A 23,258-nucleotide genomic window follows, 5' to 3' on the forward strand; every position below is an offset into this window, starting at 1 on the left:
TGTATCCATCCTAGGGCTTAGTACCGTGCATAGCACATAGTAAGGGTGTAACAAATTCATTCATTCAAATAGTATTTATTGAGTGCTTACTGGGTGCAAAGCCCTGTACAAAGTGTTTGGAAAGTACAATTCAGCAATAGACAATCCCTGCCCAGAGCGGGCTTATAGTTGGGGCCAGGGGAGACAGGCATCAAAACAAGTACACAGGCATCACTATAAATAAATAGCTTATAGATATATACTTATATATGTAAGTGCATTTGGGAGGAGAGCCAGCGAAAAGGGGGAAATACCATCATAATTATTATTATTATTTAATTGCCCTTCAGTCTATGGCTTGCCCAGTAGTTGGGTCCTAGGGTTCCTTATATCACCTCCTTGGAATGTAGAGTGTTTCTGGAACATCTTAGGAACTAGAATTCTGTGGACCTAAGTCTGGGGTGGACCCAGAGTCTCATCTGATTTGCCACTTCTGGGAGGTCCTCCAGAACCAGATCTAGAAAACACCTGTAAGTGGCAGGGGGTAGTTCTTTAGAACATTTAGAAGCTTTAGTTTATTCCAAGGAAAAATGGAGGATTTCATTCACATTTCCGATGTGACAGTAAATGTGATTGTATTTTAATAAAGTAGGAAAAACTAATATCTAGAATCTCTTATCCAGACTGGCCATTAATATGTGTATTCTGAATTACTGCACTTTGTAATAAGATTTTCATATTATTATTTTCAATTCTAGCCCACCAAGACTAATATTCTGCTTAATTTCTGCAGAATTTCAGGGGTTTTAAGGAGGGATTTTCTAACAGGAAGGATTTTTTCTATTTGTGTGTGCCTCTCCAGTGATCCACCATTAGCTGGAGAACTGCAGGAAAGCTCTGTCCACTCAATCCTTTAAAGACATGTATCTGTGAATATGGGTACTACTTGGTATACAAAGAACATAATTTGGAGAAGAGAGGAATGTTAGCATTATTAATGGTTGGTATTGCTTTTTGTGTGCTTCTGTTTTCTTTTGCTTTTAACTCTTAAAAAATTGTGAGGTAGAAAGTTTGTATCTTGGTTTAATCCCAAAGACAGATATTTTTGAGAAGAAATTAAATTTACTATATTCAGGTACATAGTCATCCTTTGAACTAGAATAAGATACCATTGACAGTAAAATTTACCCATGGATTCATGCGTGAATGGAAAGGCCAATGCGGGACCCACCCGAGTCGACCACATTGTGCCCACAATAAGGCTGACCCTTGGAGTTGCCGTCATGATGGTTGCTTGTAGCTCCTGAAACTGTCTTCACCTTTGCCTCCTCGGTTCACATTCCTGATGGAACTTCTGATTGCAGTGTGCCTTGCCGTTCTATATTAAGCCATTGATTCTCAGTTTTCAGCTGGGATGCAGCATCGTCTGAGGCTTTATTTTACTCTATCCTCAAGCTGTTTCTTCTGTTCTCCTGGCTTTTGGTTTCCTAATTCCAGTTCACCATGCAGCAGCTGCTTGGATACCTTGCTTTTGCCCCTTCTTGTCATGTGTCCTACCCAGCACAGTTGTGAGGCTGTGAGCATTATTTCAGTGCTAGGAGCCTGACTTCATTCTAGCACTGGGTTGTTAGTGAACTTGTCCTGCCATTTGATGTTGAGTATAGGGTTTGTACACTGTATACACTGATGGAACTGCTTTAGGTGTTGGATTTAGCATCTGTGGGAAGTCCAGAATCTCACAGCTGTAGAGAAGTTTGACCAAGTTATAGTGCTGCCAACCTTTAGGTTTGGTCTGGAGCTTGATACCATGGGGCTGCTACATTTTATTCGTGGTCGCCCAAAAGATATGCTGGCCTTCTTGATCTGGTTTTCCACTTATCTTCTGTCGCATTGTCGGTCGGTATGCTGGCCAGGTATCCGAATTATGTCCTCCGGAGATACACGCGCAAGAAGGTGACTACCAACTATAGAACACAAAATGGATTGGCAGTGAGCTTATAACTGACGTCACATACCTAGGTCATGTACCAACCTGCACTAGGGAAACCCTAGACCCAGCCAAGGATTTTCTTTGGCAACTTGGAACTTAATGCTGTTACTGAGTTCTGCTACCCAGGCTGTGCACTCTGTAGTGATTCAGGGTTAGACATAAAGGTAGAAAATCAAATCGAGAGGGCCATCATATGCTTTGGTAGATTGCATCAGTGTAGCGAAGAACCACCTTTTTGGAACCCAGTTTAGAATGGATAGTTAATGGCACGTCCTCATGCTTGAATAGGAGCTCCTCATCAGTAGCATTATATTCAGATATGAAGGAGCACTGTATATGCATTTTTAATAACTTACCAACCAAAGTTGTTCATCAGCAAGCAGTAAATCCCAAATAAGAAACCCATTAACTGCAATGCTAATAATGAAGGTATCAAGGCCCAGAGAGGATATCTATTTCATTATTGGACTGTGGATCAAATAAGGTTTATTCATGAGATTTCTTCTCACGACCCCTTCAGAAAAAAACATCTTCAGATGTAAATGTCTGTTCCATTACCTGCTTGTATGGAGGCAGTGTGTCAAATTACTTCATTTTAAGCCTTCCCCTAACAACTCGAAGTTGAGCTGAGCAAAGCTCAGGGTGTCTGAAGTTGAATAAACTGATACTGCTGAAAATGTAGCAGTAACTACGTAGATGAGGATCTTCCGTCATTAATAAAGGATCCTAGATGACACTCCTCCTGCTTAGCTAGGGGTCACTGGAGAAGAGATCAAATAGGTCCATGCAACTCATTACTGCTAAAAACAACTAAAGAATGAGTCCTGTTCCTGGGCTGGGCAGTCCAGCAACATACATTAATCTGTAATCGGTGTTTCCTTCGACCCGAAGGATGATGAGACTGGATTTACAGGGGGGTTGTAAAGATTAGAGAGCTTGTTTTTCTAGAGCATTTTATCCTTGAGGAAAGAGTGGACATATACATAGATAAGTTATTTGTTTTTTATAATTATCTGTTATTTCCCCTTCTTCCAAAAGAGTTTTAAGGAAATTTTAGAATAGAGGAAAATTCCAATCACAAATGAAATGTTTAGAAAATGATCAGTCACAGCTACATTCAAAACTCTTCTCAGTTTTCATGTATTTGGGAAGTTGAAAAGAGTAGGTTGATGCAGGTGTGGTAGCGGAATCCTGAAAGATCACTTAATTTTGCTTTTTCCCCACATAGTTGTCATTTTTACTCTCCCTGGAGCCATTATTTTTAGCCTTCCAACTGGTTTTTCTCCCTATTTGATGCAGTATCTGGGCCTCATTGTTAATTGATATTGATTACATAGGCTTGGATTAGCCTCCTTATGGGACCTAGAGAAAACTGGTTCCCAGTCTTCAAATTTGCTTAAAACAGTGCTTGGCACATAGTGAGCACTTACCAAATATGATTTAAAAAATCCCTCTATTTCCAAGTCCACTGGAATGGTTAGGACTTCCACATCGATGACATGAAATTGAGTGGGATTTTACATTAAGGTAATGTGTGCCCCCTGGCTAAAAGGTAATTTGATGGTCTCTGTCCCCTCAATTACCACCCATCCAAAAGCAAGAGAGTTGGGTTTTGATATGAAAACAGGATTTAGGTTCACAGAAATAAGGCCTATCTGAATTTGGCTGAAGAATATTTTCCCCATATCTGTTGCTGGTTCAGGGGAAATGGTTGGAGCAACTCCTTGCTGGCTTCCAGCTCAAAGGGAAACATTTCTGCCACTCTTTATGGTTATTGAAGCCAGGTGTATACTAACGAATGGAGGGAGCCCCATGAAATCTCTGGAATGTATTCTGGGAGTCAAAAAGAACAGCCTTTTTTAGTTTTTCTTTGATGGACAGGGCTTTTTCTGCTCCCTCATTTTCTTTTGCTATGTTCTCATGGGGAGAATGGAGCCAGAAGCTGTAATTTCATTCCATAATAAATTTATTACAAAGGAAAAATGCATTTACCCTTTTTGTACGGTTACTATTGATTGTGTTTCAGCAAATTTAAAGTCTACTTTAAAGGGTTACGTGATTTAGAAAGGTTAGGCATTGAAGGGTTTCGACGCCAGGACCGAGGTTCATATTAGAGAACACTTTTGAACTCTGGTAAATTCTAATTATTACTTATATCAATTTTTTTTAAACTAAAACTGAAGCTGGAATAAATTCTCATCCTTGGTCTTATCAGCAGATATTTCCATTATGTGAAACGGATGTATTGAGCCCATTTTCCTCGCAATTGACTTTCTGTTGCCATCATTTTTGCCACTGTATCCTTATAGTACAGAAAATGCAACAGATGGTAGCTAATGACGAAGCGTCTCAGAACCTGGAAAGCCAACACCAGCCCACTTTCCACCCTCTCCGTCAGCTCTGACCCGTTGCTTTCTTGCATTTTTTTTTCCCACTAGCCAATCACCAGATGGGCTGGGTTTTATCATTTGCTCCAGGGGGCATTACTGGATAGTAAGATGTTCTGGATTAAGTCTGCCCTGGGGCAGTTGATACGCCAGGGAAGAGGGTACGATCCTGACCCGGATTCCAAAATATTGGGGTTCTCTCTGGCCTAAAACTTTCCTCCTCTTTCAAGCCCTCTCTCTCTCCCCATTCCACTATTGCTGCTTTGGGATGTGAGTAGAGCGTTCTGATTTAATTATTCATAGGAGTCAACAGAGGCCGATAATAGAAGTTTGGCTAACCCTCCCCCCTTCACCACTCCTCTTCTTTGTCTCTGCTGACTAAGGAAGAAGGGGGGGGGAAGGAAGAGAGAAAAAAACACACATTTTTAGTTTCTTAATTTTGGCACTTTGATTTTGGCACTTCTCTGATTGGTGTCCATCAGAGAACCAATATATAAACCAAAGTGGGATATATATGTATGTATGAATGTATGTATGTATGAATGTATGTATGTATTTATTTATTTATTTATAGCAGTTTAGGAGAGTCTCAGAACCCGGAGATGTTCTTTCCTAGCCACTTTTTCATGTGGAATGTAAGACAGACAGAGTTTAGGTTCATAGGCATAAACAGGAAAACCTTACATCACAAAGTGGGGTTGGGGAGGAGTCTCTTTCTCTCTCTCTCACTCACTCACTCTCAACCCTCTCATAGTTCTTTGTGGTCATGAATTGACTGCAGCAGGGAGGCAGAGCAGCGTGTGTCTGTCTGCCGATTTGGAGAAAGTCTGCAGATTGCAGAGAAGAAAAACAACAGCAGCAAAACCAGGCTTTTGCTAAAGGACTCAACATGCAGCGTCCATGTACTGAGGAGAAAACTGAGAATGAAATTGCTTTGGAAAGCTAAAATGGTAACTAGAACTTACTTTCTGCCTCCAGGGACTCGTGTGAAGGATCTTCTCTTTTTCGGGAGTGGATTATACTCTGAGGGAATAGCGCAAACTGATACCATATTGGTCTGCAGCTCCTCTGGAGCGTTTTCGGCAGCAGAGCAAAAATCTTTTTTTCCCAGTGCAATGTATTATTAGTTCTCAGGGTACAGTCTGTCTTTTAAACGATGCTTATCTACTAAGTAATTGTCTTTTGTGTTGGGTGTGTAAATGGGTGGCTAATGTGTCACAGGAAAGAAAAACTTCTGAGAGTGAGTGGAGTTGGGGGGAATTCAGGATCTTTATTTTTCTTTCCTAACAGCTCTTTAATTAAGACATTGGATGTCGTTGGGGGCATGGAAAAATCAGAGAAGCGATTTAGAAAATGTTTTAGATGAAGCTATAGTTATGCTATGTCTATTCTCTTGCCAAATTATTTTACAGGAATAAAACTTTCCATCCCTGCGAACTTTGGGGATTCCAAAACAATAGAGGGGGAGGAGCCCAGAGGGTTTTACTTTTAAAGGAGTGAAGACACAGTATTTTAAATGCTTATTTCTCTATTTGAAATGTTAAACTGCTCACATAACCGAGCCATTTAAAAAGATACGATCCTTTCCTACCAATACATTTTGTTTTCCTTTGGCTTGGAAAAAAAATGCTTCGGCTAATCAAAACTAAACTATTTCCTCGAGGGGAAAGAAAAGTATTTTAATAAACTATTTAAAATATGTGCGACTCTAGGAAAAATACCTAAATGGAAAGTCCGGGTATCCTGATACCACAGGAAAGGGCAGTTTGCCAAGAATATCTCAGCATTCCCTCCATCGCAATGTGTCTTATGTGGGTCTGATTGTTATATTTATTTTGTAAAGCCCATCTTGTGCTCTGAGTGCTGTTATAGGCAGCTAAGCAGCTGGGATAAATTGTGGTTACTAGAGAGGAAGAAAAGTATTCCTTTTTTTTTTTCTCCCTTTCTCCCTTTTTTTGTTTTCTCCCTCCCTGGCAGAGCTCAATACAGGACTGGGGTGAAGAGGTAGAGGAAGGAGCTGTTTACCATGTCACCCTCAAAAGAGTCCAGATTCAACAGGCTGCCAATAAAGGAGCACGATGGCTAGGGGTGAGTAAAACCAACCGTCACAGTGGCAGCCTAGAGGGACTGTGAACTTTGGAGCTGCAGAGTTTCAAGCTGGTGTCATTCTGTGACTTAGATTACTATTTAGCAAAGGGAGGCTTTAGCCCTCAAAGAGGAAACTGACGCCGGCCAAGCGCTTGCACTAGCTCAGTTGGGTCTGGTATCTTTTGCTTGGTGTTTTCAAAAGCCTCTTCTTAGATCTGTAGTGCATCAATAACATAACACCTCACAGACCCACCTTGAGATTTCAGAAATAGATTCTGGGTGGAGACCAGTGTACAAAGTAGCCGGTCTAGAAACACTGTAGGGGAAGACAACCAAATTTTGAACAGAGAGGAGAGAGTGCCTTTCTTTTCCCCATGTTTCCCCCACCACATGTTGATGTAACTCCCAACCCCCTTGTTCAGTTTCACCTTTATTTCCAAAAAGTACCCAAGGTTCTGAAGAGAAGAGATCCTCTTGAGTGACAGATTTCATTTAAGAAAGCTTTCCCCACCTACCATAGGGATGGAAGAAAATGTGTTTGTGTGCCTGTAAATTTGATGTGCAGGGTGGTATTCTCAGAGTGGGCTCTTTGAGAAAAGTTGCTTTACATAAACTCCACTCCCCTTCCCTCAGGAACCCTGTAAAGATATGGCGAGGCCGGGTAGGCTGTTCTCCATCTCAGCCTGTTTAATCGCTCAACACATCCGAAATAGAGGATAGAGAAAAATAATATCCCCTGTCTCAGAACTGGGAAGGGGAAAAGGATTAATGAGAGTGGGACCTGGGAACCAAACAGCGGTCATGGAGAGATTAGGCTGCCAAGATGAGCTGGGAAGCAAGGAGGAGAGGAAGAGGCAGACTGAAGGGTCAGGCAGAGCATTGCCTCTCACCTACTGTCCCCCTTAACAGTCGGTTTGCCTCTGACTTTTTGAAGGAGGCCCCAGGATCCGGCTTTATTTCCTTTGGGCTTTCAGGACACTCTGGAATCATCGTGAACTTCAAAGTCTTGGGGCGGGGAGCAGGGCGAGAGAAACTAAAACCAGCCAAGAGCTCAAATTAGGAATGGGGCAATGTGTGACCTTAAATGCCACCATCCTATGTTTTGAAGAACAACTAACAACAATTTCCTCCACCACATCTGCTGATCCTGGCATTTGAGGTCCTGGACTTCCCTTATTTCCACATTAAGGGTGATTTCCAGCACCTAAAGCAAGAGAAATGTTACTGTGAGTGCTCTAAGCTAATGCGGCCTGGTGGAAAGAGCACGGAACTGGAAGTCAAGTGATCTGGGTTTTAGTCCTAGCTTTTCCACTTACTTGCTGGGTAGTGTCAGACAAGTGACTTAACCTCTCTGTGCCTCAGTTTCCTCAACTATAAAACAGGGTTAAGTACTTGTTCTCCCTTTCTCTTGGACTGTGAGCCCTGTGTGGGCAGGAACTGTATTATCCGATTATCTTGTATTTACCCCAGCACTTAACACAGTAGTTGTCACATAGTAAGCACTTAATAAAAGCCATCATTATTATCTTGCATTCAAAATGCCAGATAAGAAGATGGGTGTGACATCACACTGTAGCTTAATAGCATCCCATGAGCCATTTTGCAGAAGTAAACAATCAGTCATATTTATTCAGTGCTTACTATGTGCAGAGCCCTGTCTAAAGCACTTGAGGGAGTACAGTATAACAGAGTTGGTAGATACGTTCCCTGCCCACCACGAGCCAGCGCTTAGAACAGTGCTCTGCACATAGTAAGCGCTTAACAAATACCAACATTATTATTATTATTAGAAGTATTGAGAGTTCAACTCAAACTTAACTCCTTCTCCTGTGGGGCTTCTGCTACAGCCCCCACTTGCTCTGGTGCCTCTTTGTTTCCCTCCCAGATCCCTCAGAACATGGGTGACCCTTACAAGCTGCAGATCTTGGCAGCGGGAGCTGTAGTGGAGGGCAGCTGGGTGCTTAAAATGAAAATACCAGACTGGACCTAGTGGCTCATTGTCCCAGAAAAAGCGATAGACAAGCTGAAAACCAGATTCTTCAGTATAAAACTGGATGACTGACCTCTTTAATGGGTTCCCTAGCCCTAGTCAGAAAGCCACAGGGAACCCCAAGCTTGGATTATCTAGTGTGCCCCTTGCATGAAGATTAATGATATACATCATCAGCAGGCCTGTCTTAAAATGCAGAAGTAGGGTTATGACTAGTCATCACTGTTTAATTTTTTTTCTACTATAACATTGATGTGGTTTTTGTTACCCTGGGTATTTGAGCGATTCTCTTTTCTGAATAATCACAGCTGTCTTCAAAAGGACCATTAACTTTTCTGTTGCAGGGTTGTTCTCTTTCTAATGATGCTGCACATCCTGCTAGGGTTTTAGTTTCTAGCCAAGCACAATAGCAGTGAATGATTAAATCACATTGGGAGGAGAAGAGTTCACTCCGCGGTCTCCCAGACATAAATGCATGAGCACGGTTATTTATATAGCCCTCAACAATCTCTCCTTGCTTCCCCCTACCTCTCTGTGAAGGACTTTGGGATTTGTTTCCAAAAAAGAAACTGATTATTTGGGTCCCTAGCAGAGGTGGACCCCAAAGTCTCCTTTGGTATCAGCCCCTTACTCTCCAACTTCAGGAAATCCCATTTTAAAAATATTTGAAATGATTTCAGACTTTCCTATCTCATCCCACTGATACACCATCACCACTGACCAGTGTTATAGAGAAGGCTGTCCCTTAAAGGATGTAGTTGTTTGGGGGCTCATGTGATCCCATGACCCAACTACATGGTCCTTTTGAGCTAGTCACCTTCGTTGACTGTTAAAGCAATTGCTAAAGGTAGAGTGGAAGCCAGAAGAAGAAATGGATTGAATTCTGGAGTGACCAGGAGGCTCCCTGAGCTAGAGAAATGAAGTAAGGAAGATGACAGGAGTTTGAGAAAGTGCTTACCGTGGCAGATTAGAGATGGCTGGTCATGATCACAGAGATGGCCCTGGAGGAGTGAGAGCGACAAGAAGTCCAGAAAGGGGGCAATTTCTGCTGGGGTTTTTTTTTTTCTGATTTCCATCCAGACCACTCGACTTTCCAGCTGTTTTTCTTGGAGAGTGCCAAGAGGGTTTTAGTGCTATTACTGTTCTTCTTTTGAGTGCTCCATTTTCATTAGGGCTTCAAATATGGAGGTTTTGGTATTAACTGTGAAATGGTTCCTTTGATGAATTGACTTTTTATTCATTTTAGGTGCCAAAATGATTGGGCTCTATATCATTACTGAGCAGAGTTAGGCATAATACTTGTACCTTACTTTTAAATCCTCAAGACTAAGCAATCAAGCACTCTCTTCTAGGGTTTTAATCCTTCTATCTTGGCACATAGTTAGGATATAGTCCCACGATTCATCCCCAGATGTCAAGTGTTTGACTTTAATCCAAAGGATTTTGCACCTCTTATTTTTTGATTTGCTCATTTATATTCCTTAGTTGACCCATCCCTTCTAAGAATGCTCCATTTGGTTAGGAAGCAGCAGACTTTTGCACTCTCTGAGTGCTGACAAGCTTTTCTTCTCCCCTCGGTGCAAGGTCATACTGGGTGATTTCTTTGGTCCAGTGCTGCTCCGCATCCTGCTATGATCTGTCGCTCAGAGAAAGATCCAGAGTGAGAATATTTTGCTCACTTGCATCCTCCATTATTAAATGATCTCTGTTATGGCTTGGCCACTCCATTGACTCTTGGAATCTCAAGTTACCTTTGACTGTTTGTTTTGTTGTCAGTGCTGTCATTGGGCTTAATGTGCAATTCGGTCCTCCCAACAAGCATCACCCAAAGACACTAGGGCAGATTCAAAGGGAAATAATATTCAGGATTGGGGAAGAGAGGGCTGTTTCTAAGGGACATCAGCAATAGCACGTATATCTGTGGTGTCCCAAATTCAAGGTCACATAAACCTATTCCAAGACGGTATGGTCATCCTAAGCAAGTTAGATTCTGCTATCACCCATGTGGTCACCCAAGGGAAAGACAAGGAGCTAGGCCAGAGGATACTAGGCTGAGGTTTGTGCACGAGGTCAAAGTATACTAGGTTGAGGTCTGTACACCAGGTCAGAATATATAAGGCTGAGATTTAAAGCACCTAAGGGACTTTGTAAAGCCAGGAGGTGCAGTAATAAGAAGACAAAGTACAGTCAGAGTGTAATCTATTCAGACCTGGTGCTCTGTCACATGTCTGTTGGGGCCACTGTGGCCACACTGACTGCTTGCTTGGGCCTGATTATTACGGGTGGATTGGGAAGGCTGACTCAGTCTTCCCACATCTGGACTTCAGGAATTCATCCCTAGCGACCTCACACGTAATTGTCTCCCAGCTCCCTCTCCCACCATGAACTCATATTGTCTTCAAGGGGACTACTAAATAAGATGCGCAGATGCACAGAATGCTTTGAAACTTATTTTTCATTGTAAAAGTGAGATTGGCCTGAGAAACCTATTCCAACGGGAAATAAATATCACTTGTTTCTGAATGTTGGAAAGGGTGAGGAAGCATTGGGGTTAAAATTGACTTGGCAAGTTCTACATCGATGTGTCATCGGAAGCCTGTGAGCTGGATTTCAGCATTGTAAAGGGAGAAGCCCCAGAGAAACCATTAGTTTTGAGTGTGTTATTGTTGTGTTCATTTAAGAAAATCGGCATTTGTGCTGTGGGAGTGTGCATTTGAGTGTTTAATTTAGCCTTGGGAAAGTAAATTAAAGATGTGTTTTAGCAGCAACTAGAAAAAGGTCCTGAAATAGTGGCATGGTAGTATTTTCATTTCAGCTTTGGAAATATAGCTGTGAATTGATTCTGGCACAAAATGATGACTTGTTATGCCTCAGGAAAATAAGCCATGTGCAGTCCCAGATTCATGGTTAGGAGACCAGAGTCTGTCCCTGCTTTGGACCCAGTGAGTGATTTGCATGACACATATTTAATATTTCATATGGGTGGCTCACACGGTCAGGTAACACTTATTTGAGACCAAAATGTTGCCACATCTTTGATCTCAAATACCCTGTTAGGAGATTGTAAGCAACTTGAGGGCTGGAATCAAACGCTCATTTTTATTATATGTTAGTACAGTGTTTTGCACAGAGTAGGCACTCAATAATACTATTAAATTAGCCTCAGAATAAGTGCACAGGTGTGCAGATAAATAAAGGGTATGTCTTTGTTGTGGGAAGCCTTCTTTTCAGCCAATATTGTGTGCTTCTACCATATCTTGTAGGTGGAGGAAGATCAGATCACATCATTCTGTCTCCTCCAGATTGTAAGCGCCTCATGGGCAGGGGACGTATCTGGCCAACTCTGCTGTATTGTACTCTAAGTGCTTAGGAATGGTGCTGTACACCCAGTAAGTGTGCAATAGGGATCATTGATTGATGGATTAGTCTTGTGAAGTTTTAAATTCCTCTCCCTTGAGAATCCTCTAAACCAAGGAAAGAGAGAGACAAGCTACAGTGCTACTTTATGAGTAGCATTTTTACTAGTTGAAATTTGTCCCTTCTTTGGGATGCCTTTCAAGGTCTTTTAAACAATAATAATAATAATGTTGGTATTTGTTAAGCGCTTACTATGTGCAGAGCACTGTTCTAAGTGCTGGGGTAGATACAGGGTAATCAGGTTGTCCCACGTGAGGCTCACAGTTAATCCCCATTTTACAGATGAGGTAACTGAGGCACAGAGAAGTGAAGTGACTTGCCCACAGTCACACAGCTGACAAGTGGCAGAGCCGGGATTCGAACCCATTACCTCTGACTCCCAAGCCCGGGCTCTTTCCACTGATACCTGCAGCTAGCAGAGAAGGCACTCACTGATGTTTCTTAAGCACTAAAACTCACAAATGCAATTGAGTAGTAATGAGTCTATTTTAATATTTGCTGTAGTATGCTTTGGAAAAATCTACTTATAAACCAAAAAAAATGTGGATAAACATTGTTAAATAGCTGAAAATAATGTTTGTCTCCATGTATAAAAGCAGTGGCCCAGCGACCCAGCATCTGGATCTGTTTGAGTTGGCAACTGTGGGTGTTGAGTTCAGAAGACATTTTCTCATATGCAGGAACTTTTGTGGTGGTTAAGTCTTTCAACTGACCTCGAGCTCTCCCTAGGACTCTGGGCTGGGTTTCTAGGTCAGTGTTTCTGGTAAACTCAATTTACCAGAAATCCCCTAAGAGTTCCTGCTTGTGCCTTAGTCTTTGTGCTTTGTGACTTATCACATGCCTTGACTGGTTAAGCACACACTGGATGGGTCTCCTGGATATATCTTCCCTGCTTCTAAGGGTTTGGGCTATCTCCCCTTTGCATAGATGTACATATCTGTACTAAATTCTCTGTTGCTTCCTTTTTTTAATTTTTTTTTAATTTTAAGTGGTATTCGTTAAATGCTTACTATGTGCCAGGCGCTATTCTAAGTGCTGGGGTAGATACAAGTTAATCAGGTTGGACACAGTCCAAGTCCCACGTGGGGCTCACAGTCTTAATCCCCATTTCACAGATGAGGCAACTGAGGCACAGAGAAGAGAAGTGACTTGCCCAAGGTCCCACAGCAGACAAGTGGTGGAGCTGGGATTAGAACCCAGGTCCTTCTGCCTCCCAGTCCTGTGCTCTATCCACTAAATGACACTGCTTTCCTTCTGTATATAGTTGATTTTAGTGCTTGTCCCCACCCTGTCACTAGACTCCAAGCTTCTTGAGGGCAAGGGTCATGTCTACTAATTACATCGTGCATTCTCAAGCACTGAGTACAGTGCTGTGCACATAGAAGTTCAATAAGTACTACTAATTGATTGATTTAGGCTACCTGCCATTTCTTCAAAACACTTGGAGCTGCCTGTAAATAAAAGAATTAGATCTCATGGGCCAATCACTCTCTTTGGCTGGGTCAGCATTTCTTGAAATCATAATCTCCACTTCTTTAACCAACAGGGTCTGTTTTACTTGGTGCTGGAAGTGGGGAGTCCACGTAGCTCAATAAAGAGACAAGCTGGAGCTGGGCCCACCCAGTACAGAAGCTAAGATCCAGTTTCCAGCTTTATTACTGGTTTTGATGCATTAGACAAAAAGAGCCAAGCTTGGCTCTTCAGATCCCAGGAGGCTTTTGCAGAACCAGTGATTTGGAAAAGTCATCTTTTCACTTGTAAATGGAGCAAATTTCATCTGGACGTCACTGAGGGAGAATAAATATGGAACCCACAAGGCTTTGATTACAGAGTCATTTTTTTAGACTACAATGGCCCTTTACTGTATAATTGCGATGTTAAGGACACCAGAAATTTTTCTGGTCAGGTGTCCTGGTATATATATTTTTTTCTTCTCTCCCCACACTTTTTAAACCCTCTGACTTTGTTTACTCAGCTTGTTTCCATTGCTGCCTTTGGCTGGCTATTCCACATGTCAGCTCCACTCCCTGGGTCAGATGCTATTGAAATTCCTTTAGGAATCCTTTAGTTCAAGGCTACTCACATCCTCTGCCCCAATGCATCCTCCCACACACAAAACACATGATGCTCATATTGCCTTACCATATCATTCCCTTCTGCTCCTTTCAAATTCCCATATAACTCCTCCCTGAGGTAACTTTTGTAACTTTTCCTTTTTCAGTAATTCAGTGACCACAGCCTGGCTTTTTTGGTCCTTTTCCACTGGGCTACCAAGAGTAGTCAGCTATATGGTTGTCACTGCTGTCTGCTTTGCCTTATTCTACTCCAAGAGTATGACGGATGGAGTCCCTTGTCATAAATAACAGATGGGCTTTGGTCTGGCCACAAGGACTTCGTGGCCAGGAACCTAAATACTACTAATAATAGTATGGTACTTGTTAAGCACTTACTATGTGCAAAGCACTCTTCTAATCACTGGGGTAGATGCAAGTTATTCTGGTTGGACACAATCCCTATCGTATTTTGGGCTCACACTCTTAATCCCCATTTTACAGATGAGGTAATTGATGCCCAGAGAAGTTAAGTGACTTGCCCAAGGCCACTTAGACATGTGGTGGAGCCGGGATTAGAACCCAGCTCCTTCTGACTCCCAAGCCCACGCTCTTTCCACTATGCCATGTTGCTTCACCTTCACCATTTTAGGGACTGTGGTTGTTTCTGCCAGTTGTGTTCTGCTGGGACAGTGTGTGCAGCAAATGAATAGGCAGTGCAGCTTACTGCCAAGTGCATATAAGAATTTTATGCAAAAATCTCATTTTTGAAGAAGTCAAAAGAAAATGACAATTCAGTTACAGCACAGAATCTCAGATGTGATGTTATTTAGTCTTGTATATTGGCAAAGAAGCAAATTCTCTGGTACTGGCTCTATACCTCCTTTCACTACATTTCGCAGTAAGGCTTTGGCTTCTTATAACCATATCTGTACATTGAGTTGAAGGTTTAGTGTTATGCCTGTTCTCCTCTCTCAAAGCCACTGCCTACCCTGTGTTTTGTAGAGTATGATCTCTGAGGGAGACATTCTGCGCCTGTGTATCCCTTTCTCCCAAATCTCATTGCTTTACTTTTCTCAATGTTGATAGCTTGAGTCGCTTAGTGCCCATTCGTTCATCACGGCCAAGATGCCCCAAGACCTGGGGGCCTATCTTTGCAACCAAAGGAAAGCAGCAAAACTTTAGTTTTCTCATTCTGTTTCCAGTGGGGAAGGATCCAGCTATCTTGCTTTAACAGAATTTTGCTGGCTTCTGGGTTGCAAAGAGCCCTTTTCACCCGCCACCCTGTTCTGGTCTAGTGGACCAGTGTCACAAGGGAAATTTGGAAGTGGATGAAAAATTCTCCAAGAGTATCAGATCCCAGCTTGTCTTATTGCTTCTAACACACCAGGAGTGCTAATATCAGGCAAGAGTGTAGTAGCTAGAAACTGTGCATACGAGGAATTAGGGGATGAATATCTGTGAATGCTCGTGATGTTTTGCGGACATAGTGAAGAACAGATGTGAAAAGTGTTTTTTCATGTTGATTTGATGAAGTTTAGATACTTGTCAACCAGACAGCAAGGGCTGGAGGTGGGGCCAGGATCCCCCTGGCCACTACCACAGTGACAGTACGGTGTGCGCACAGCCCTGAGTGTGAGTCCAGCCTACTGCTGATAGGTGAAACCGTGAGCAAAATATCTGCAAATGCCAAGGGACTACTGTACTGTCCCAGGCACTCAATGCATTGTCTGCATTCAGCACTCAATAAGTACTATTGATTGGTTGATTGATCTTGCTGCTGTCATTGCAGAACCCAGATTACGGTGCTGCGGGAAGCCTTGCATGTTGATCAGTTGCAGTCTGTGTTAGTAAGATGGAGGATTGGTTTGGATGCAGAGAAAGTCTACAGTTTTAATTCAATCATTCGCTTAGATTTATTGAGCGTTTACTGTGTTCAGGCCACTGTACTAAGCACTTGGGAAAGTGCAATCCTAATCCTAGTCCTCCTCAACCTCTCAGATGCCTTTGACACTGTAGACCCCCCTCCTTTCTCCTAGAAACATTATCCTTTTTGACTTCATTGACCCTGTCCTCTCCTAGTTCTCCTTGTATTTATCTGACCATTCATTCTCAGTCTCCTTCACGGGCTCCTCCTCTGCCTCCCACCCCCTAACTGTGGGGGTCCCTCAAGGTTCAATTCTCAGACCCCTGCTATTCTCCATCTACACTCATTCCCTTGGATTACTCATTCACTCCCACTTCAACTACCCTCTCTGTGCAAATGATACCCAAATCTCCATCTCCTCCCCTGAACTTTCTCTCTTTCTCCAGGCTTGCAACCCCTCATGCCTTCCAGACATCTCTATTTGGATGTCCCACTGTCACTTCAAACTTAACATGTCCATAACAGAGCTCCTTGACTTCCCACCCAAACTCTGTCCTCTCCTGGACTTTCCTGTCTCTGTAGATGGCACCACCATCCTCCCCGTCTCACAAGCCCATGACCTCGGTGTTATTCTTGACTCCTCTCTCTCATTCAACCCACATATTCAGAAAGTCACCAAATCCTGCCGGTCTCACCTTCACAACATCACTAAAATCCACCCTTTCCTCTCCATCCAAACTGCTACCGCATTAGTACAATCACTCATCCTACTCCACCTAGATAACTGCATCAGCCTCTTGCTGACCTCCCAACTTCCTGCCTCTCCCCACTCCAGTTCATACTGCACTCTGCACTTCACTTCTACAGAGACATTCAGGACATGTCACCCCAGCTCCTCCAATTTCTCCAGTGGTTGCCTATCCACCTCTGTATCGAACAAAAACTCCTCACCATTGGCTTTAAAGCACTCCATCACCTCGTCCCCTCCTACCTCACCTTGCTTCTCTCCTTCTGTTACCCAGCCCTCACACTTCACTCCTCTGGTGCTAAGCTTCTCACTCTGCCTCAATCTAGCCTGTCTCACCGCAGACCCAGATACGCATCCTATCTCTGGCCTGGACGCCCTCCCTCCTCAAATCCTCCAGACAATTACTCTCCAACCACTTCAAAGCCTTATTGAAGGCACTTCTCTTCCAAGAGGCCTTCCCAGACTAAGCCCCACTTTTCCTCATCTCCCACTCCTTTCTGTGTCGCTCTGACTTGCTCCCTTTGCTCTTCCCCTTCTCCCTGACCCACCATACTTATGTATATATCTGTAATTTTATTTATATTGATTTCAGTTTATTTGTATTGATGTCTGTCTCCCCCCCTCTACACTGTGAGCTTGTTGTGGACAGGGATTGTCACTTTTTATTGCTGTATTGTACTTTCCCAATCGCTTAGTACAGTGCTCTGTATTCATTCATTGTATGGATGAATACATCATAACAATAAACAGAAACATTCCCTGCCCACAATGAATTTACAGTCTAGAGGGGGAGACAAACATTAACATTAATATAAATAAACTACAGTTCTATACATAAGGTCTGTGGGCCTGGGAGCGGGGATGAATAAAAGGAGCAAGTCAGGACGATGCAGAAGGGAGTGGGAGAAGATTAGAGGGTTTAGGGAAGGGAGTTCAAAAAGGGGCCTCCCTGTAGGACTAACTGCTAGCAAGCACTTTCTTCTTATCCTTTTTTTTCTCTTTCCCAGCCAAATCTCCATTCTATCCCAAAGAAAGGAAAAAATGATCTATTGTCTTGGGTTCTTCCTCCCTCTGGGGACCAGTAACTTGTACCAGAAACCCAGACAGAGATGTAGAGAAGGGACGATAAACTTAATGTCGCGGAGAGGGAAATGCTTCCAGCGTGTCATTGCTCCATTTATTACATTTGGGTATGGGCACTTGGATGGAGGCCAAATCCCCATGTGGGACTCGAACCTTTGACCTATTGCCAGAGGCAAGAATGTTACCAACTGACCCCCACTGACACTTCTAAAATGTAGGCATTTAAAATACTTCCTTTGAGAAGTCCTATTGTTGGTCTCTGTTTTCTTCTCTCTTTCAGCCTTCCCCTTCTGTATTCCCGGCCTTCCTGCTAGGAGTGGCTTTAGGAACTATTTTTCTTCCATCTCTCCATTTGCTTATTGCAGCTGCTTCCCTCTCCCTTTCCGTTGCTTCTGTATAAGTTCCCTTCCTGTGCCTTTTCCTTCCTCCCCTTCCACCAGATTGAAAAGTCTCCAGCGACTCCCAACTCACTTATCTGGCCTTCCTTCTATTCAAAAGTGGCCCACCCTCTGTGTTTAAGCCTCCTTCCTGTTGTCCCCCCCCATGTGCTTGCTATTTGCTCCAGTCCCCCGGATGACGCAGAGTACCAACTGACCTCTGCACTCCAAGCTGGAACTGAAAATGAAATCCCTTGTACTTCATCTTTAATAAGTGATTTAGTCACATAGAGCATTGCAGACCTACACTGCCCACCACCTCCCCCTCCTCCATCTCTCTCCTTCTCTTAGCTCTGTGTTGTGATACCAGCAGAGAAAGGACTCTTGCACGCCGACACTAACATTCCTACAAATTCAAATCAACCACATCCTCAGTAGACCAGATCTCTGGCCCCCACTTTCAAAGCTACATTGCCCAAGAGACCTCACGGAGTGATGCTTGTGCTCCTTCAGATCTGTGTTTGAAGCGCACAGAAGCCAGGAATTCCGACAGCAGTCTTCAGGAGCCCTCCTGCTCCTCTGCTGAAGTCTTTCTGAGACCTAGAGTGAGCTTGCAGAGGTTTGGTTTTCTCAAATCAGTAGGTGGCAGCCACACCTCCTTCCACTTGAATAATTAACAATAATATAATTATGGTACTTGTTAAACCCTTACTATGTGCCAAGCACTAGGGTAGATTCAAGTTAATCAGGTTGGACTCGGTCCCTGCCCCGCATGGGGCTCACAGTCTTAATCCCCATTTTACAGATGAGGTAACTGAGGCCAAGAGAAATGAAGTGACTTGCCCAAGGTCACACAGCAGACGTGGGGGGTCTGGGATTAGAACCCATGACCATCTGACTAACAGGCCCATACTCTACTACACCTTGCTCCTTCTCTTGAATTTAAGGGTTTCCTGATTCCTGATTACCTGGTTTTCCTGTGCCTGAGATTTACAGGAATCTTATAGCTTCTCTCCATATGTTTCCATGCTGGGTGGAGGAAGAATACCTCCTTCATGCAGCAGAGTACAGGGTTGTTACGCAGTGTCTTAGCACTTGCACAAAAGTGACAGGATGTGCTGGAGGTGCATAATTTGTTCCCCTGGCACAGAGGAAGGAAGGGTGAGCTGAGCTGGAGCAGTTGCCATCTTCTCCCCACCAGTGGTAGCCAAAAAGCTGCACCCTTTTTTTGAAAACCATAGTCGAGAGCGAGCTGCCTGTGGCAAGTGCTTGCCAAAGCCTTCTACATATGAATGGGGGTCAGCAGAGAAGTTCAAGTTATTGGGGCTTGGGGAACTGGTTGAGGAGAGTCTATGTAAGGGATCCTGTGTTAAGCAACTAAGAAAGGTAAACAGTGTTGCCTAATGATAGAGCACGGGCCTGGGAGTCAGAAGGACCTGAGTTCTGATTCTGGCTCTGCCACTTTTATGCTGTGTGACCATGGGAAAGTCACATGACTTCTGTGACTGATACCTTGTCTGCAAAATGGGGATTAAAACTGTGAACCTCCATGTGGGACAGGGACTGTGTCCTACTTGATTAGCTAGTATGTATCCCAGCACTCTGTAGAGTGTCTGGCACATAGTAAGCGCTTAACAAATACCATTAAAAAAAGGTGGCAACCATATTGTCAGTGATGAACTCCTAGACCTATTTACTCTTCAGTCAGTTCTCCCATGGTGCATTTTCACTATGTGCTTTGTGCTTAGGGACGTTCTTTCAGTAACACACGTTTATCTGGATAGAGCATAATTGCGATGTTGGAAGGAATGTTATGTGCAAAGTGTAGATCAGGGTGCACATCAGTCAACTTTTCCTTAATGCAAAACCGCTGCATAATAGAAGAACTGACTGCTCTACCTATTGATCTCCCATTGGAATCCAAATACGTGTAAGAACATAAAGTAAGGCTGATTTGTTTTCTCAGGTGTTGTTTTTTTTTTCCTAGTGTAGAAAAAGGGATAATTTTTTCCAGCTGTGATGATAAAAAAACACTATCAATTTGTCAGATAATAGTTTTAACAGATTGTTTTTTTCAACTCAATTGACCATATGCAGACCATGTATTTAACAAGCAGACCATGTATTTAACAAATACCTCTTAAGAGTCTTTCTTGTCCTCTTTTTAGTCACACCCTTCATTGCATGAAGGTTAAGAATGCAACTTTCATAATCTAATACATTTACAACCAGAAAACATTAATGGATGGAGTGGTGTGATTTTTACAGTTGACTCTAAGTTGATATATGACATTTACTTCAAATATTTCCGAAGGCCCATGACTCTGGGGCCAGATCGGCTCTTTGAATTAATTCTTTGGATCTTAATTCCAAAAATTTAGAAAAAGGGGAGAGCACTGACTTCAATTTGTCTGTGAGCAGACTTTGAATGAACTGGTATCAAATTTACAAGGTTTAACTATGTTGAGATTTGAGATCTGTGGTTAAAAAGTACAGTTAGTAATGGTGTTTGTTGGGCAACCACAGAGTACTCAGGCTTGGGCTTAACACAGTCACTTTCCCTGACCAAAAGGAGCTTACACTCCAATGGTGGTCACAGAGATAAAGAAATTAGAAATAGTGGAATCAGCCATCATAGTTATCATCATAACCTGGAGGTCCATTTGAAAGGACTTTGAACAGGTGACATATGAATACTTCATGCCTCCTCCTTCCATTTTTTGAATATGGCAAAAGGACTTCCATAAGGCATAGCAAGTACATCCAGTTATGCCAGAATGTGGGTTTTCACTATTGTTTTGTCTAAAAATTGGTAAGAAATTAGAGAACATTTGTCCAATAATGTGAGCTTGTTGAGCTATGTGATGTTGCAGTGTAGGAAGAAACAGTTGGTTTTCAGTATTAAAAACCTACAGGTGAAAATTCTTAATAATGGTGTTTAAATACGTACTGTTTGCAAAACACTGAACTAAGCACTGCAGTAGATAAAGATAATCAGATAAGACCCACATGGGTTCACAATCTAACGTAACTGGTGGTGGCGGGGAGGGTGGATAGTAGGTGTGGACAGGTTTTCTTCTCTGTAGCCAGGTTCTTTCCATTTGGATCTTGCTCAAGCAAATGATGGATATGACCCTGGAAGTCTTCTTCCAATCATAGTATTTCCTATTTCTTAGACCCTAAGACATGCTTAAGAGTCCCCTTTACAGTATCCCATGGTCACAGCCTTGTTTTAAACAAAGGCTCAGGCTCCTGGCTGCTCCCAAAGACCCAAGTGTCCTATAGCACAATTTCTCCTACCTTTTTCTTTTCAGGGATAGATGTACTGCAGTTTTTGAAGAATCTCATCCCTTAAATTTAGTCCAAAAATTCATTTCATTGCCATTGTTGCTGCAGACAAACCTAATGAATTGGAGCTTCTTCAGGGTTCAGAAGAAATATCTCTGCTCCTGCTTTTCTGGCTGTCTCATTTCTGCTTTTTCCACTTGCCCTCCCTAATCAGGGAGACATGAGGAGGGTCTCATACAGAGGAGGGTGGCCAGTGGCAAGAGCACAGGCTTGGGAGCCACAGGGTGTGGGATCTAATCCTGGCTCCGCCACTTGTCTGCTGTGACCTTGGGCAAGCCACTTAACTTCTCTGTGCCTCAGTTAACTTATCTGTAAAATGGGGATAAAGACTGTGAGCCCCACCTGGGGCAAGCTGATTACCTTGTATCTACCCCAGTGCTTAGAACAGTGCTTGGTGCATAGCGCTTAAAAAAATACCAACGTTATTATTATTATGAATGATCAGGGCCAGGACTGGGTCTTCCCCAGGGTCTACCCCACTACTGCCAGCTGTGAAGTGAATCCACTTCCACGCCTGGGAGAAGGCAGCATTCTCTGGACCGCCCGACATCTTGGGTGCTTCTCTCTATTGCTGCATAAACTGCTCCATCAAGTCAGTTGCATCCTGGGGTCATAGGGCCAGGGTGGAATGAGAATTTTTAGACCATGAGGGGAGAGAGTGAGAGAGACAGCCTTGCCTACCTCTTGCCTCCCCCAGCCAACCTAAGACCAGGCAGTATTCACTGGATCACTCAACATCCTGGGTGCTACTCTATGTTGCTAGATGAGCCGAAGAAGAGTAGGTCACACTCGGCCAAGCCGGGACTGGAGAGGTTATATTATGGAAAGGGTAAGAGGGAGAGAGCCAGCCTTGCCTATCCTGATGTTTTCCATAGCTGGTGGTGTTCCTTGTTTTCTCTCATTTCTTTCTCTGTGGTGCTTGTTAAACACTTACTAAGGCACAGAAGCAAGCTCTGGGATAAATACAAGATAATTGGGTCAGACACAGTCCCCGTCCCATATGGGGCTCAGGCACAGTCTTAATCTTGCAGATAAGATAACTGAAGCCCAGAGAAGTTAAGTGACTTGCCCAAGTCACCACAGCAGGCAAGTGGCAGAGCCAGGCTTAGAACCCAGATCCTCTGACTCCTGGGCCCAGGCACTTTCCACTCGGACACGCTGCTTATACCCTCCCGTCATTCCCCCAAACTCCCAGGACTAAATAACAGTGAGAAAGTGTGTGCTCTGCTGGGAATGGAGGGAACCAGGTAGCTTCAGGTTCTGGAGGTAGGGCTATACAACAGGTCCACATCATTCACAGTGACTTGGTTCTAAATAAAGGGTAGTTAAAGCAACAAAGTTAAAAAAGAAAGCCTCTGAAATAAGGTTTATGGGGTTGTAGGAGTCTTGTATTTACTTTGACGGTTGTAAAAATTCTTTTGGGCTGACCCAGTTTTCCTTTCTAAATTAAAAATAAAACAATTCTGGCAGGAGAAGGAGATGTAAAACATGTGACTAAAATACCTCAGCTTTTCTTCAAGCCAAGATCTTAAACTGCTAGAGGTTGGGCACTGTGGAAATGCTTGATGTTTTAAAAACAAAGAGGAAAAAAACTCTCCATGTGTTTGTTCTGAAGCCGATGGACTTAGTTTGCATTGTTTTTCAAGGTTTTCAGAGCATTACACTTTGAACTGAAATCTTCTTTGGAGACTTTTCCCTGAGGAATTGGAGTACTCTTGGAGCTAAGGCCTAGCAGGGCCTTCTCTAGATTGCATATTCAAGTCCAACCTTTCTGGTTTGCAGCATCCAACATTTTTCAACTTGTGGTGACTAAAATGGTAGCCCAAGACTGTCTATACTGTATAGTTTTTATTTCAATTCTCAAGTAATCTGAAAGCCTTATTTCCCCTGCAAGTTCCAGCTGGAGAATGAGAAGATTTTAAGGTTTAGGGTA

At 43.1% G+C, this 23,258-nt stretch overlaps 1 protein-coding gene and 1 long non-coding RNA gene across 6 annotated transcripts in view; one reads left to right on the forward strand and one right to left on the reverse strand.

The window, feature by feature from the left end:
• The window catches only part of RGL1 (ral guanine nucleotide dissociation stimulator like 1), a 164,802-nt gene that overhangs the window by 59,544 nt on the left and 82,000 nt on the right, over positions 1-23,258 (forward strand). For 2 of the 5 annotated variants that reach the window (XR_003765116.2, XM_029080699.2), the window contains exon 4: positions 6,334-6,444. The exons of 1 other annotated variant lie outside the window; for it this stretch is intronic. Coding sequence is in view for 3 of the 4 variants with exons in the window: in XM_029080699.2 (XP_028936532.1) it covers positions 6,334-6,444 (111 nt within the window). In the remaining variant the exon portion in view is untranslated. Of the gene's footprint in view, positions 1-5,102; positions 5,307-6,333; positions 6,445-23,258 lie in introns of those variants that run through there. 2 more of the 5 variants (XM_029080700.2, XM_029080702.2) reach the window with 2 other exon arrangements.
• On the reverse strand, positions 1,082-5,463 carry LOC114817265. The gene is made up of 2 exons (XR_003765118.1): positions 5,322-5,463; positions 1,082-1,943 (listed from the first exon to the last, which is right to left on the reverse strand). It is a non-coding gene; the product is annotated as an uncharacterized LOC114817265 (long non-coding RNA).

Source organism: Ornithorhynchus anatinus, chromosome 16 (genome assembly GCF_004115215.2).
Source record: "Ornithorhynchus anatinus isolate Pmale09 chromosome 16, mOrnAna1.pri.v4, whole genome shotgun sequence".
NCBI lineage: Eukaryota > Metazoa > Chordata > Mammalia > Monotremata > Ornithorhynchidae > Ornithorhynchus > Ornithorhynchus anatinus.